Consider the following 17,852-nt stretch of genomic DNA (forward strand, 5'->3'; position numbering starts at 1 on the left):
ATCTGGTTTAAATTTTTATAAATTTTTTGACAGTAGGATACATGGCACCAAGTGAGCACAGGGGAGGAGTGAGGAGGAGATTGTGTGTCATAGAGAAGTTATGAAGAAAGGGTGGCAATGCAAGGGAAAGATTTCCAGCACCTTGTTTAGATTAATGGATAAATTACAAGAGACAATAGCGCAGGAGATACAGAATTGGGAAACACTATCTTGAGAGGCTGGGCTGACATACCCATTTTAAGCAGCAAGGGACAGCAATAGAAAGGAGAAACACTTGTGTATAAGTGGCCTCTCCATGCTGGCCTTGCTGCTTTTTATTCTTCAGAATGATTGAAATAAAATCCCTGTGTTGATGCATCCCAGCTGCCGTTGTTTGAGTCAATAAAGTAGTCTTGCAGAACAGCAAGCTGCAAAAATGAATATGGTGTAGGACGGCAGCAACTAAGGCAGGGGAAGAAATGTATTTGTAAGAGGTTGGTGTGATGCATAGATTGTTTTTTTCCTTCACATAACCACAGTTGCTGTCTGCTTCCACCTAATTGCTGAAAGGTCTGATCTTCAACATTTAGGATGAAGTATCACTGACATTTCTGGAAAAAATGTTTATAGAAACAAGATAGAGTAATTCAATGAATAGGTTCCAAATAGGTTGTACAGTGTAAATCAGACTTGAAGCACATTGTGTCAGGGTTGGAGTCATATTTAACAGCAAAGGAGAAAATCTGCTAATCTGCAGGTCAGGCAGTGTCCTTAGAAAGAAGAGTTATAGTTTTACATTGAAGGACCTTTGTCAGACCTCTTATTAATTGTAATTAAGTTAGGGTCCACTTTTGGAGATGAAATGAGTCACTGCACTATCACCCCACTCACCACCCCTAGGAATGTTAACAATGGTGTTCTCATTCATTCCAGAGATATCATAGACTACCACTCTGGTGAGACACTGCTGCACCATTAGCAGTGTTGTGATTCTGATGAAATGCACCTAAAATTGAGAACAATGTGTTACTGTCTCCTTGGGATACATTTCCTTTGGAAAGAGCTATCTCTATAATTTCTTGACCACGTATCACTAGCAACATAAAATTACAGGTAATAGCTAAAATATTTTACACTATTTAATGTGTTTTTATTTACTGAGTGAACAAACCTTGATGTTTCCTCTTGCAGTGTTTACCGGCTTCCCATCTTTAAGCCATGTAATGGTAGGGTGTGGAATGCCATTAGCTACACACTGCAGGATCACTGTTTTATGAACCACGACTGATCTTTCCAAAGGGCCTGTTGATCTAATTGTTGGGGAAACTGTATTGAATTGGGGAGAAAAAGCATATTTTATTCCAGTTACACAGTAATATACATAATTTTTAGCTGTCAATTTCTGACATAAAGCTAACTTAGTGAATCCTAAATCAGAAGAGTGGAACAATGAATGGACAATAAACAAAGTAATAATGGACAATCATTACAGAAGGAATTACCTTATAAGTTATTTCTTTAATGAGGGAATGCCAGTTGAATAGTATTTAGAAAATTTTAAAAACATGGCTTCTAATTGATGTTAATTAAGGCAAACAGAGTCATAAAACAAAAATTCAGAACAGAATTTGTAACTCTGTTCTTGACATTCAGGGGTTACCTTGAACAACAACATTAAATTCTCGCTGCTGACTGCCTGCTTCATTGGTAGCTACACACTGGTATCTGCCTGTGTCAGTGATCTGGGCTTGGGAGATGATCAACTTCTGGCCATTGGCTGTAATTTGAACACCAGCTGCACTTTTAATTGGTTGCCCATCTTTCATCCACCTAAAACATAATGTATTTTTAAATCAACAAGATTCAAATAGTTGCAGTTTCAAGTTGTTCATTGTAAATGCGCAGAGGATCAATGCATTTCTTAATAATCGTAAGCTGAGAAAATGTATCATTCATTTTAAACAGTAATTTCTGCAGGCTAATGAATTTTAAAGACCAATTTTCATCAACATTTAACTTCTCCAAAATGTAAGTTCAACTTTTCTTAACTCCATGTCAAGGTCACCAACCCAAAATGTATTTCTATTCTCCCCTCTGAGTGCCATCTGTTTTAATGAACATTTCCAACATTCTCTTTATTTTGTTGTTATTGTGAACTGCTCAGCCTATTTTCAAGACACAGCCTTTTATTAAGTACAATTAGGAAACTTTTTGAGCAGTTGAGGGCCTAAAATTTCTTCAAGGTTCTTAAAAGGTTGCAATAGCCAGTGTGTGTAGAAATTTTTAGATGAAGTTTTCCTTGATAATCACATGCATTCCCTGTTGTTGGGTTAACAATTAAAGTAGTTCTACCAAGAGACTTCTGTGCTGGCTCTGGTCATGGTGTCAGATGTCATTTACCACAGTCAAAGGGTCTCTACTTTTACACTACTGCTTTACTTCAGTTAAGGATTCTGATATATAATATTAAGTGTTTTTTTTATATGGTTGCCCCTGAACATATGTTACAAATGAAGGAGCAGCCTTGGAAATTCAAACAAGCACATAACTGGTAGAGCCCTTGAAAAATGAGTGGAATGTCACTCTGTACAATTAACATTGCATACAATGCACTTATCTATTTCAGACTGGATTCACTTCCACATGTCATGCAGGGTCCAGAAAATACGATGAAGAGACAACCCTACCGGGACCTAAAATACCTCTCCTACCACCACACTGAGCGCTGGAACATATAGGGTATTTTATTCAGGGATCACCCGTCAGGTTAGCCCTGTAAGCCATCACCTCCACTTATCCTGTTATGAAAGGATGGATATTCAGAAAGACAACAATAGAAATGGAATAAAGAACATGAACATATTAAAAATATTAACTGATGTTGCTAGTTGTTTGCCTCATGGTGAGGGGTTCTTTTTAAGGATCTTATCGCTACTACTTCCATTTGTTTATTTTGTGATCGAGGCATTTGCAATGACTTACTCACATGATATTTGGAGGAGGGCTTCCAGCTGCATTACACTCAAGTTCCAGAGGATTATGGACAATTACTGAGGCATTGGAGGCTTCTTCATTCCCTTCAATGGCTGGAGGCACTGCAGAAAGGTAAGCTGTGCAAGTACTAGCGCACCCAAATTGCTTACATATTGCACAATTACCAATCTATTGGTTCTTGGGCACTTCGGCCAATCGGCTACATTCTGCTGAACAATGCCAAACATTTCAAAGTACAAATATACCTGCATGCTCCAGGAAACAACCACTGCCACTTGCTTTAACTCCTGTGAAAATTATGGGCCCATTAGGTGAATAAATGTGGAACTATCTTCAAATGACATCATATCTGTTGTATCTGGGCATCTACATATCAATTAAATAAAGGCATTCACATTGCAGAGAGAAGGAGAGAGCGGGCTGCAGGACGCGCATGCGCAGAAAACACAAATCAATGCAAACAGGTAAGTTATCAGTCCATAAGTAGTGCTAAGGGGAATCATTGCTTTCAAAAAATAGATCCATACATTACAATATCCTTTGTAATTATCGAATCAAGTCATAAAGAAAAAACGGAGAAAGTATAGAAGCATTCTCTTGCTGAAATATTCTCTGCATGAGTAACAGAAAAAATGATATGCTTGCATTTGTGTACCAGTCTTGCCACTTTATTCTGAAATGTATGGACCAAGAAAGGTTTTACACTTTTCAGACAGAAATCGGTCCAATGGGAGTAATTCAAGTCTTTATGCCTGCTTGGAGAAGTTTCACTTAAACAATGGAGTTCATAAACACGGATTAAAGTAAACAAAACCTGGTTTAATGAGTGTAGCAAAGGCTGAATATGAACAAATTTTTGCCTTAGCATTTAGACATATTGGGAGCATTCAATGTGAGTGAGGTGACAGACCAAGAAAAAGCACTTCATCCATCAGATTGTCTGAATGTAATCTGATAGTTACCTTCAAGCTCATTCAGTGATCTTCAAGCTCATTAGGCAAATCAGTGCTGGAGATCTACTCTCATCTCTGATCTTAACAAATACTATCCTTTTGCAATTGTGGATTTATAGGAATAACTCATGTTTTTTAATACCTTACCTAGAACATCTAGGGTGTACTTTATTTGGCTTTCACCAGCAATGCTGCTTGCTACACACGTGTAGCCACCGGCATTTGACACGGCTACACTGAGAATCTCTAATGTCCTGCCTCCCTGCAGGATACGAGTGTTGTTACTTGCTTTCACAGGTACCCCATCCTTCAGCCATGTAAGAACTGGAGGTGGGTGGCCAGATGCTTCACAATGCAGAACCACCATGTTATTAGTAATGACCTTCTTGAGCTGGGGAGTTTCAAGCTGTCCTTCAACATTAGGAGGAACTGGAAAAAGAAATGTAATCAGAATAGATTAGTCTTCTTAAATAAATAAGAAAAAGGTTTTATTAGAAAGTTGTGTATGGCCTTTTGTTGGGGATTAGAATCATTGACCTGAACACTAAAGCACAGTGAAGCATTTCCGCTATAGAAATTCATGTTAGCTGTGACTTTATGACTTGACTTGGTGCTTCTCATATATGAGAGGTAAGAAATTTGCAGGAGTCCTTTATTTGATTGGTTCTGGGAAATTGATTATTAGGAGCAGAACTGAGACTTTACCCAGGATCTGAACAAAGATTGCTTCCTCAAAGAGCAGTAATCCAAAAAGATGAATTCTTCCCTCATCTCATTCTCTGGGCATAAAAAGTCAATCAAGTACATTTCAGCTGTGATATAATGTTGCACTCCTGAAAGAAACAACTTGTCCTTGTATAAAATCCTCATATGCTCAGTTCATCCTAACACTTTCCTGCCTATGTGGTTTTATAGTCAAAGCTAACAGCCCATCTCAATACAAAAACCTAAAAATAGCAGGGTGATGACTGCCTATTTAATCTTGCTTTGTTGAGAAAGGGGCAAAGTAAATATAAATTTATTGAGAATAGAGCAGCTTTTTTTCTCTGCTGGCTTCCTTTGATGAGCAAGTAGCTTCCACTTATAGATTCAGGCAAAAAATAATCCCCAATGCTGGAGACATTATGTCATCAATTAATTCCTAAACTACAAAGAATCACCCCCACTGGGAAAATAAGGACCAGTGACAGTCAAGGAACAGAATTTCATTTTGATCTGACTAATTCCTCTTCTTGTATTTAATTTGTTTCAGCAGAGTTTCTAATTATCTTAGACTTTTAAATTAACCACATATTCAGCCTACTGCAGTCCAAATATCACTTCTTTCCATATAACAAGAAAAAAAGATATTCTTTGTACTTTCTCTTCTTAGGGATTAGTTAAACTGCAAGAAAAGTCAGAATTTCTTATGGGTGCCAGTGCTGATAAACTAGTCAACACTGAGTGAACGGGAACGTCCACAGTAAATCACCTCCAAACATGCCTTGACTCACGAAGGTTCTGTAAATGGGCATGAAAATGATTGTTTGAGAAGCTGGCAAAACAGCATCAATTGAGATTATCCATATTCAGGATTCTTTTGTGTGGTGGGAGAGGGAGATGCTTTAAATCTACTGCCAAATACCAAAATAACCCACAAATTTTATCATAAAAATGCAGGCCAAAATTGCCTTTAGAAAAACAAAAGAGTGTTTTGTTGCTTCCCTTAACAGAAAATAAGATGTTCCAAAATGGATATAAAAATAGGAAAGGAAATATGAATAAAAGTAGAATTATTACCATACACATCCAGCTCATACAGCTTTTCAGCAGTTCCAGCGACACTGGTGACGCGACAAGTGTATTGACCAGCATCTGATATATGGGCCCGAGGTATTTGAAGGAAGTGCCCTCTGTCTATATACGTAGCTTGCGGACTGGAGATGATTGGTCGATTGGCTCTGTACCATGTTATGGCAGGCAGGGGAATGCCACGAGCTTCACATTCCAGGAGGATGGGGTTATTTAGCAGAACGGTCAGGTCAGTTGTGGTATTACCTCCTTTAATGGTTGGTGCAACTTTTGGAATGAAAATGAAAATAACAGCATAAATATAATAATTGAACAGTTGAAAGAAATGCTTCTATAATTTCTAAATACTTAGATAACTCAAGTAATAGAAAACATTCTGGCAGATTTTAAGATTGGGGCTGCAAATTTAAGTTTAAACAGCAAAATTCAGCAGGCAATGTGACCAAATGACATGAAACTGATTCATATCAAGAAGGACTGAGTTAATGAGTTAGCTGATCTCAAATAAAGCCAAGGCACAGACCTCAGCACCATTGAGTAAACTGGGAGAGATTTCAGAATATTCCATTGAATGAATTTCATAAATTTAACAGAGCTCCCAGAGCAGACAGTTTATTAGTCGACAAAGCACATTGACTGGATAGCCAATGACTCAGTTTGCTGTGAGTTATATTACAATGATTGTCTAGGTGATTATGGTTCTCTCACATTATCACTGTCAGATACCTCATCATTTCACTGTCTGTAAATGTTCACTATCAACCTGTGCTATAATATGATTACCTCTGTTTGAAAAGTAAAGGTTGTTCATTCATTTGATGATGAACAGTGGTTAAACTGTAAATATTTCATATTTTTACATCTAACTGTACTTTGCACTTGGACCTTGGGTAAGTTAGGCATTAAATTGTCTAATTGAAACTTTCAAGAGACAATTTTCAAATGCAAGCAATTTTTGTCTTAATCACAGAGTAATAAACTTGCTATAATTGGGTACTTAACCTTGACTTTAGAAAAACACCCTTCACTTCAGTTGCCTACAACAATAAACCTCAAGTCCTCATGATACAAACGTAGTGCTGGTTTCTGATCAATTATACTTAATTTGATACTGAATGTTAAGTTGTAGCTTTGCATTAATTATGAACTGGAAAGAGAATGTCCCAGTTAGGTTGTAAACAGCCATCCTCAAACTCGTCTGGAGCCCAGACTGGATACCCACCAACCGATGGTGATTTCTCTATATTCAAACATTCATTCACCTAGCATAGTTGCACAACTAAGAACATCTACATGCAAGGGTAAAGAGTTATTCAAATAACACAAGAACATTATACCTACCTGTCAATCTAGTCCCTCTAATAAGACATAAATATTCTAGTATTATGAACTTTATCTAACATGTACAATTTCCCAAGGTGGTTATATCAATTATATGTTAGAGGAAGCAATTCCTCGATTTTCAAACACACGTGAATATGAATTTACATACATTAATCTCATAATACAACTGGGAACTGAAAACCTGTGCTGACCAACTGGCTGGAATATTCAAAAATATCTTCAACCTTTTGCTGCCATGGTTCTGAGGGCCCACAGCATCAAAAGGGCAGCAATCGTTCAATGCCCAAGAAGAGTAGGGTGAACTGCCTCAAAGACTGTTGCCCATTAGCACTCCTATCTACTGTATGAAGTGATTCAAGAGGTTGGTTGAAGCTCGAATTAACTCCAGCCTGAGCAAGGACCTGGACCTGCTGCAATTTGCTGACCACTGCAACAGGTCTGTAATGGGTGCATTCTTACTGGCTCTCCACTCTGCTTCAGAGCACTGAGACACCAGCAAGACATACTACATATCAGACTATTTTTCCCTGATTACAGTTTGGCTTTCAACAATATCATTCCCTCAGTTCTCAAAACCAAGCTTAATAACCTGGGTCATTTGCACCTCCCTCTGTAGCTGGATCTTTAACTTCCTTATTGGTAGACCATAGACAGTGTGGAAAGGTAGTAACACCTCGTTGGCTGTCAACGTTGGTGCATCTCAAGGATGTATGCTTATCCCACTGCTCAACTGTTTCTACACTCAGGACTGTGAGACTAAGCACAGTTGAAATGTCATCTGTTATTGGTGGGATCCCAGGTGCCAATGAGGAGGTTGACAGGAATGCGATAGATCATCTGATTGAATGGTATCACAACAACATTGCATTCAATGTCAGCAAGACGAAAAGAACTGACTGTGGACTTCAGAAATGGGCAGTCTGAGGAGAACACATACCAATGCTCACTGCAGGGACAGCGGTGGAAAAGGCGAACAGCTTCAAGTTCCTGGGCATCAACATCTCAGAGGATCTATCCTGGCCCAAACATATTAATGCAATCACAAAGATGGCACCTCTACTTCATGAGGCTTTTGTCCAGCTTTAGTATGTCACCAAAGACTTACATCTTTCTACAGAGAAACAGTGGTGACTGGGTTGCATCACAGCATAGTACAGAGCCTCCAAAACACTGGATTGCAGGAGATTGTAGAGGGTTATAGACTCAGCCAGCTCCATCACAGGCACAAGTCTTCCCCACCACTCTTCATGGCCCACTCTGCTCTGCAGCGACAGCCTCAATATCCAGGGTGCTTGGCCTACTGAGCACCAAAAGGCAAGTTCAGCCATGGGAAAAGTGTGGCAATTCAGGAACAGACCAGGATGAAACTTCATCCTCACTCAAAGATTAATTTTCCACATTTTCCAAATTTGGGAAACATGGACAACACCAGGCATTGGAACTACATTTTGGGATATTATGCTTGCACTGTGCACTATGCTTTAACTATGGAATTTGTGACTGAGGAACTAACTATAGGTAGCACCACAATGACTTTTCCTTGTATTTGACTGATTGACTAAACTGCCAATAGGTAGCATACGTTTGTTGCTCCATCTTATGGTGTCCTTAGCAAATCCAGTCATTTATTGCAATATATAATCAACATGAATGCCATTCATTCTTACTTCTTACTTTCTCAAAAAATAGAAAATAACAGAAATGCTCTTGATTGAATGTGATGAAAGACAACATTTGAAATGTTAACTAATTTTTTCATTTCAATGTCAATTAACTACTTATATTCGACAGCATTTTCAATTCCTTTTAAATTTGCCGGCTTTTCATTTTTGATATATAAATACTTCTAATCAACAAAGCATTATCAATGCATAATCTTTAATAATTAATATACGTCATTCTTGTAGAACTGAAATATTTTAAAAGTATAGAGAGAAAACGACATGAATACTCAACAGGTCAGATAGCAACTGCGAGAAAGTGACAGGGTCAATGTTGAAAACTTATCAGAACAACTAAAGGTGAGAATTTGAGAATAATACAGTATATACAATGTGACAGAGGAGGGGAAGGGTTGGGAAAAACAAAATAAGTATCCGTGATAGGGTGAAGACCAAGAGAGGCTGATTTTGTCTGTTGGGTCAACCATTCTCAGAGACATATAAGTATGTGAGAAAGTGCTGGTCTTCAGAATTGTAATTTAGATAAATTGTAACTGTTGTGAGGGATTTTTTTTGTAGCAGAACATTGCAAAAGTCTCTGAAATGTTGACAAAACTGCATTATAAGATCTCCTACCACAGGCTATTCATGGTTGTGTGGGCCCTCTGAAAGCATTAGCCATTTAATTAAACTTCATTGCCCTTTTCCATGGCCCCACAAACCTTCCCTTTTAAAGTATTTATTTATATATAGGCATCCGTTACTCTCATGAGACCATGGATTTGCGAGTTTCCAAGGCGCAGGCCTGGGCAAGGTTGTATGGAAGACTAGCAGTTGCCCATGCTGCAAGTCTCCCCTCTCTACGCCACTGATGTTGTCCAAGGGAAGGGCATTAGGACCCTTACAGCTTGGCACCGGTGTCATCCCAGAGCAATGTGTGGTTAAGTGCCTTGTTCAAGAGCACAACACGCTGCCTCAGCCAAGGTTCGAACTAGCGACCTTCAGATCACTCTGAAGAGATTTACACATTGCTCTTTTGAAATTGCTTTCAGGCAGTGCATTCCAGATCATAATACATCAGTGCATTATACAAAAGGGTTCTTCAGCTCCCTCTTGGGATTCTATTTATTTTGTTAGAAACCAATGTTTTGATTTATACCATCAATTGCAAATTTCCTGACATTTAAGCTTCATATTCCCCTTCCTCTGATGAAGAGGTAGATGCCAGAGGCTATCAGGAGTCCCTGCTATCCACTGCAACTTTATGAAAGTACTGGATGGTACATTGGAGAGCATAATTCAAATATTTAGATATTATTTAAATACACTTTTTCATGCCTCACTGCTTGTATTGAACATCAATCATCTTTTCTGGTAGGAAGTCAAAAACATAGCAACATATTTGGGGGGATGGTGGAATGCGCCTCTTGAACATCTCCTTCCCTGGGAAGCATAAATAATTGTTCCAATCATTTACTGGTGTCCCAGAACCATGGAGTTTTTCTGTGTATTGCTCACTGAATATTCTGCAGAATAGCTTGATGTGTGATTTCAGGTTGAATTGATCAGCATTCTTCCAAATATCCATGTGTATGAACACTTAGATAAAGAGGAATGAATCAAACAGTATTTTTCTTACTCAGTTCTCATTAAAATTGTTCATTGAATGTATTTGATTCTTTCATTGAAAAAGTAAATGATTAAAACAGGATAAATCATTTGCTGAGGGCATGAATTTGCAAACTCTAGTCATAACTGCTCACGGCTCTCTGAGAAGCCCAATTAACTCATTAGTTTGGTAAGACATCATGTTTGATAATGTAAGTCTATCCAGCTGTTTTGTTTTTGAGATAGTTGCTCTTCATAGCCAACAGCTGGTTTCTTGCACCATGCAGTACAAGATGTCTTTATCATAAGACTTTATCTACACACTCTGTTCGTAAATAGGTATTTATACAGTGACTCTATAATTCCTGGGTATGATTAGCAGTATGAGAGTTTAACTAAATTAACATTGCAGCTAGCCTGAGGTGGAGGTGGGAAAACCTGTTTTCACTAATGGTGTTCTTTTGCATTTTGACCCTGCGTCGAAAGCATTTTGAGAATTGCAAATTTCCTCTTCTATCCATTCTTAACAATTAAAAGGCTTAGAGTGTAGTCACAGAGTGGTTATGTCATGGAATAAGAAATTCAGAGGCCTGGACTAATGATTCAAAGATATGAATTAAAACCCCACCTTGTTCAGTCAATTAAGCATATCTAGAATTAAAAGGCTGATGTCAATAATTAGGTTCATCTAAGTACTGGTTTATCATATGTATTTTGGAGAAGGAATTATATAATCCTGATATGGTCTGAATCCTGAAGCAGATCATATTTTGGTGTGAAATGTAAAGTTCAAAATCCCACCTATGACTGGATAACTCAGATTTGAATCATCCCCTGAGAAAGCTGAATACCAGCACCACATTTTTATGACCAGCCTCTGAGAATGTGACTCTTTACCAGTATTTCAGTTCAGTAACTCAACACAAAATATAACATGTGCTAAAATTCAAACCAGCAGGAGCAGTTAGCTTTTCACATTGGAAGAGCTGCACTAACCGTAGATGTTGAGTTTGAATTTCTTGAATCGTTTTCCTGCAGCATTTACTGCACTGCACTGGTAATGGCCCTGTTCAGATAGACGTGCATTCTTTATGTGGAGCATCTGGCCATCATTTCTTACCTCTATGTTGGGGCTGCCCAGGAAAAGAACCCTGTTGTGCAAAGCATGAAGAACTGTTATTACTATTGCTTCTGGTACAATGCAATGACAAATTCGGAACCTGATAACACATGACCCCTACAAGAAAACTCTGTGAGTTTTGAAGGACAAATTTAATACTTAATGGTCTTCTATGATAAAAGTGCCAAAATTACATTCTACTTAGACTGTTGTGCTGCATTTATTTATTCTCCTGGATGTTTAGCATCACTATTATGTAGATGAGGGAGCATTAATGCTGTTAGAAGAGCTTGCAAAAACAGAAAAGGTATTTCACCATTTTGTTAAAGACATCAGATATAAACTGCCAACAATGGACTATGCCACTGTTACACGAGGCTGTCCTATCATGTATGTTGCTGCAAATATTTTTCAAGCTGTTCTGCATAATACAATCAATTCTAGATAATTAGAATGCATTGGGACCAGTACATTTTGGCCCAGTAAATGGCTGCCCCAATTAGCCAAAGTTTAATGGAAAAAGACAAACTACTGTTTAAATGAGTAACAAATTATACATTTAAATGAAATAGAGAACAAATCAGAACACTATCAATACTACTGCAGTACCATAAAATTGAATATCAATTTCTAATTGTTATCAACAGAGGAATTTCCAGCTGCTGTGTTCTTTTGATTGACTGTAAATAAACAAAATCAGCAGACACCTAACGTAGATACCGAACTGTCTTCACACAATTCTTTCAATGATTGCATCCTCCAAATTTTCATTTTCATTACAACATTCAAGATGGGTATCGATACTCTCAAAATCTTCATAGTTTCTAACTTGTTGAAGTGGTGAAATTGTTTCATTTTCACTCCCAGCCGTTTCTGGCATCTCCAAGCCTGAATGCTTGAAACCACTGTGAGCATTGTCTTACCGCTTATTTCTTGCCAACTACCAGTGACAAAATTACTGCTTTTTGAACACAAGTACACGCAATTTACACTATTTAAAAACTATTTGCTTTAAGCGTGGTGTAGCGTCTAATAGCCACACCAGTGCACTTGACCGATGCTAGTTAGAAACTGTTCAACAACAGTACCCTGCCCCAATTAAGTGGTATAGTGTCTCAAATAAATTAAGGTAATCCTGGCTATTTTCATTCAGGGCCTGCCCCTACTCTTCCTTCCTCACTACCACTCAGGGTCCTAAACAATCCTTCCAGGTGAGGCGACACTTCACCTGTGAGTCTGCTGGGGTCATTTACTATGTCTGGTGCTCCCAGTGTGGCCTCCTGTACATCGGTGAGACCCCCTGTATAATCGATGAGATCCGACGTAGATTGGGAGACCGCTTCGCCGACCTATATTCCCAGTGGCCACCCATTTTAATTCCACTTCCCATTCCCATTCCGATATGTCTATCCATGGCCTCCTCCACTGTCATGATGAGACCATACTTAGGTTGGAGGAACAACACCATGATTCCCTTTGGGTAGCATCCAACCTGATGGCATGAACATCAATTTCTCAAACTTCCAGTAATGCCCCCACTTCACCATTTCCCCTCTCTCACCTTATCACTTTGCCTGCTTATCTCCTCCCTCTGGTGCTTCACCCCCTTTTTCTTCCTTCCATGGCCTTCTGACTCTTTCACCAATCAACTTTCTAGCTCTTCACTTCATCCCTCCCCCTTCAGGTTTCACCTTGTGTTTCTCTCTCCTCTGCCCCCACCTTTTAAATCTACTCAACTTTTTTTCTCCAGCCCTGCCAAAGGGTTTCGGCATGAAACGTCAACCGTAATTTTTCCCATGGATACTGCCTGACCTGTTGAGTTCCTCCAGCATTTTGTGTGTGTTTCTCTATTAGTGTTTGTTCTTTAAGTGTTGGCCCCAATAACTGGCTGTCCTGATTAACCAATGGCCTAATTAACCAGAAACCACTGTACATCTACTCTGCTTGTTCTGTAGGCTAAGAAAATTCACAAATTTCATACCTTATGAATATAATTTTAAAAACTGGATTTTGCTCTGACGTCTTGATTCAGTATGAAGATGTAGGATGTTAATGATGGGTTCTCAAACTGTGGAACGGCAAGGGTTTGGGCTTGATCCATATTCTTACTGGTTCCATCAACATATTCACTGATTTGCAAGAATAATTTCTCCAACATTTAATTATTCAAAATCTTATTAAATGTTTCCTTCAATACAAAATGTAAGTGTCCAGTTATACACTTAACATCACTTTAATCCTACTGTGAATAGATGAATCATACATAATAGAAGCAAATTAAAAATAAATCATTGTACAAAATTGGGTCAAAGTAGCTTTATTGTTGAATCTGAAGCCAAAGCTGACATCTGATTGATGTTGATCATGGTTTCATTTTCTTATTCTTCACGGACATGATATCTGATGAAAGAAACTGGCAAGTTTGGCCACGATTCAGGAAACAATTCTTTGGATTCCAGATACCTTCGGTTTCAAAGTACATCAGGCAATAAGCACTTTACTATTCTAAAAGTCATAACAGCAGGTAGGAGGTGGATTCAAAATCTGAGTTTGAGGGACCAATGTCCACTGTTGTGCATGCAGAACACTTACTGGGCAGGAACAAAGCTGAAGAAAATTAATAGCGTCCATTGGGGTGATTTCAGCCTATTTTGCCTGCTTGTTTTTATATACTTTCAGCAATGTAGAGTATTCTGACACAGAAAGAGTATATCATGTGTCTGCTCCTTGATAGAACCATTCAATTACTTCTGGGCCAGTGTTCTTTCCCCATAATACTGTGATTTCTTTGTCCTTTTATGTATTTGTCTAATTTTTCTGAATGTTGCTCAGTTGATCCTTCTTTCACCGTCTTCAGATCAAAATAACAAGCTGAGTACAACTCAAGGCAAATACATTTGATCCATCTCCTTGTCATTAACCCCTTTGTCCCCAGAACTAGCTGCTTCAATTTATCTCCATTTGTAGATCTTGGTGGCTCAGTAGTCGGTGTCACACAGCTCCAGTGACCCAGGTTTGATCCTGATCTCCAGTGGTACCTGAACGGAGCTTGCACGTTCTCCCTGTAGGCACCTGGTTCTCCCCTTCAATGTTGTGCCAAATCAATGGAACCAGTAATCAAATGGCCAACTAAACTAATCTCTTCTGCCTACATAATGTCCATATCCTCCCGCTTTCCTCATATTCATGTGCCTGTCTAAATATCTGTTAATTTCTCTGAAGCTTCTGCCTCTACCACTACCCAGGGGAGTGCAACACAGGCACCCATCACTCTGTATAAAAGACCTGCCTCTCACATCTCCTTTGAATTTAACCCCTCTCACCTGAAATGCATGCCCTCTGTTAATGTTAAGATTGTATAATGTATACTCTATGATAATAATTGTACTTTGAATTTTATTAAGACATTTTCACCTTGGGAAAACGATACTGCCTGTCTACTCCATCTATGTCTCTCATAATCTTATAAACCTTTATCAGATCTCCCCTCTGCCTCCTCTGCTCCAGAGAAAACAGCGCTAGTTTGTCCAACCTCTTGTTATAGCACGTTTTCTCTAACCCAGGCAGCATCTTGGACAACCTTTTCTGCACCCTCTCCAAAGCCTGGACATCCTTCATATAATTCAGCAACCAGAACCGTATGTAATAATCTAGATGTGGCCGAACTAGAGCTTTTTCACGCTGCAGCATAACCTCCTGACTTTTGAATTCAATGCCTTGACTAATAAAGGCAAGCATGCCTACACCTTCTTAACCAGAATATCAACCTGTGTAGCCACTTTCAGGAAGTTATGAACTTGGACTCCAAGATCCCTCTGCTCATCAACACACTGCCCTTAACAGTGTATTGTCTCTTTACATTAGACCTAGCAGGGTGAAATACCTCACATTTTGCCTGGTTTAAACTCCATCTGCCATTTCTCTGCCCATATCTGCAATTGATCTATATCCCACTGTATTCTTTGCCACCCATCTATGCTATCCATAACGCCACCAATCTTTGTATCATCAGCAAAGTTACTAACCCACTCATCAACATTTTCATCCAGGTCCTTTATATATATTACAAACAGCACAGATCTCTGTGGAACTCCACTAATCACAGACCTCCAGCTAGAATAAGTCCTTTCAACCACTATCTTCTGTCCTCTATGGGCAAATCAGTTCTGAATCAAAACAGCCAATTCACCATTAATCTGGATAAGCCTCCCATGAGGGACCTTGTCAGACACCTTACTAAAATTTACGTAGACAACGTCTGCTGCTCTACCTTCATCAATCACCCTTGTCACCTCGCCAAAAATCTCAATCAAGTTAGTACGACTTATCCCACACAAAGCCATGCTGGCTCTCCCTAATTAGGCCATGGTTTTCCAAATGTTTGTAAACCTTATCCCTAAGAACTCTCTCCAATAACTTCCCTACCAGTGACGTGAGACTGAATGGTCTATAGTTTACAAGATTATTGCTTGTTCCCTTCTCGAATAATAGAACATTAGCTACTTGCCTGTCCTCTGGAATCTCACCAGTGGCAAGACAGGTCACAAAGATATTACTCATGGCCCAGCAATCTCTTCTCTTGCCTCTCTCAACAGACTGGGGTATATCCTATCATACCCTGAGGACATCGACCCTAATGCTCTTTAAGACCATAAGATAGAATTAGGCCATTTGGCCTATTAAGTCTGCTCTGCAGTAAGAGACTAAACACTACCCCTTCCTTTACCTTGAACTGGCCTAGCATATCAGTACACTCGGCCATGATCTCCTTACCCTCCACATCCTTCTCCTTGGTAAATACTGATGTAAAATGTCTATGAAGGTTCTCAGTCATTCAGGTCTTTGTATATCAAGCAGCAATAAATCAAGGTAACTAGACTTGCTGTGTTGTCTAAAAGACGTTTTGCAGGGCTAGAGATGTTAGGACTACATCATAAACAGCTGATAGGTGGTGTCGTACCCCACCCCCTCTGTTCAGGGATAGGTTTTCCAGTTTGACGAAGACGCCTTCAACCCTGGCGAATCCACAACAGTTCACACCTCCATTCATGCAAAGATGAGACTATTGACCCTCTCATTACCTCTACGGTTCTTAACGACCCTCATGTGAGTGTTATACTTTTAAACAACTCACAGAGTTTATAAGCTGGTAAACTACCCACCATGGATCAGAACTGAAGAAGCCTCTCGAATGAGTGGTGAAATATCTTCTAGACAACACAACAAGTCCATTTGCCTTGATTTACTACTGCTTCATATACTGATGTAAAGTACTCATTAAGGACCTCACCCACATCCTCCACATTCAAGCAAATGTTCCACACCCCTTTATCCTCGAGTGGTCCTACTCCCTCCATAATTATTCTCCTGCTCCTGATGTCTGTAATAGAATGCCTTGAGATTCTCTTTAATCCTATTTGCCAAGGACTTTGCATTGCCCCTCCTGGCTTTCCTAATTCCATTCCAAGTTCTTTTTTGGCTTCTTTATAATTCGAGCTTCCTAAACTTTACAGATTTTTCCTTTTCCTTCTTGACTAAATCCCTCACCTTTCTCGACATCCAAGATTCTCTTACCTTGCAATCTTTGTCCTTCTTTCTGACTAGAACATACTTCACCTGTCCTGAACTCTGCACGGATGGTCTTTAAACATACTCCACATGTTGGATGTGAATGCCCATGAACAGCTGTTCCCAAAGAACTCCCCCTAGTTCCTGCCCCATGTTCTCATAATTTGCTCTGCTCCAATTTAATACTCTCCTGCAAAGTCCATATTTATCCTTATCTATAGCTCTCTTAAAAGTTAGGGAATTGAGGTCACCGTTCCCCACTGAAAGGTCTCATTATCCAGTGCTAGTTCCAATGCAGCCCACCTCCTTCTTGGATGATCTACATATTGATTCAAGGAACCCTCTTGGATGCAACTAACAATTTCTGCCCCCTCTAAACCTCTTACACTAGGAAAGTCCCAGTTTATATTAAGAAAGTTGAAATCCCTATGACAACAACACTATTGTTTTTGCACCTTTCCTTAATCTGCCTGCCTATCTATTCCTCAAAGTCCTGGTAGCTATTGGAGGTTCTGTAGTATAATCCCAACAGGGTGATTGCATTCTTAGTCATAGTCATAGTCATACTTTATTGATCCCGGGGGAAACTGGTTTTCATTACAGTTGCACCATAAATAATAAATAGTAATAGAACCATAAATAGTTAAACAGTAATATGTAAATTATGCCAATAAATTATGAAATAAGTCCAGGACCAGCCTATTGGCTCAGGGTGTCTGACCCTCCAAGGGAGGAGTTGTAAAGTTTGGTGGCCACAGGCAGGAATGACTTCCTATGACGCTCTGTGCTGCATCTCGGAGGAATGAGTCTCTGGCTGAATGTACTCCTGTGCCC

General features: G+C 39.2%; 1 protein-coding gene across 2 annotated transcripts in view; it reads right to left on the minus strand.

Annotated features, from left to right (window-relative positions):
* The window catches only part of hmcn1 (hemicentin 1), a 514,861-nt gene that overhangs the window by 216,063 nt on the left and 280,946 nt on the right, over positions 1-17,852 (minus strand). For both annotated transcript variants that reach the window (XM_072273998.1, XM_072273996.1), the window contains exons 30-35: positions 11,327-11,481; positions 5,706-5,984; positions 4,074-4,355; positions 2,966-3,074; positions 1,640-1,809; positions 1,151-1,305 (exon numbers count right to left, since the gene is read on the minus strand). In XM_072273998.1, the coding sequence (XP_072130099.1) occupies positions 1,151-1,305; positions 1,640-1,809; positions 2,966-3,074; positions 4,074-4,355; positions 5,706-5,984; positions 11,327-11,481 (1,150 nt within the window). The remainder of the gene's footprint in view (positions 1-1,150; positions 1,306-1,639; positions 1,810-2,965; positions 3,075-4,073; positions 4,356-5,705; positions 5,985-11,326; positions 11,482-17,852) is intronic.

The sequence above is a fragment of the Mobula birostris genome, chromosome 12 (genome assembly GCF_030028105.1).
Source record: "Mobula birostris isolate sMobBir1 chromosome 12, sMobBir1.hap1, whole genome shotgun sequence".
NCBI classification, from domain to species: Eukaryota; Metazoa; Chordata; class Chondrichthyes; order Myliobatiformes; family Myliobatidae; genus Mobula; species Mobula birostris.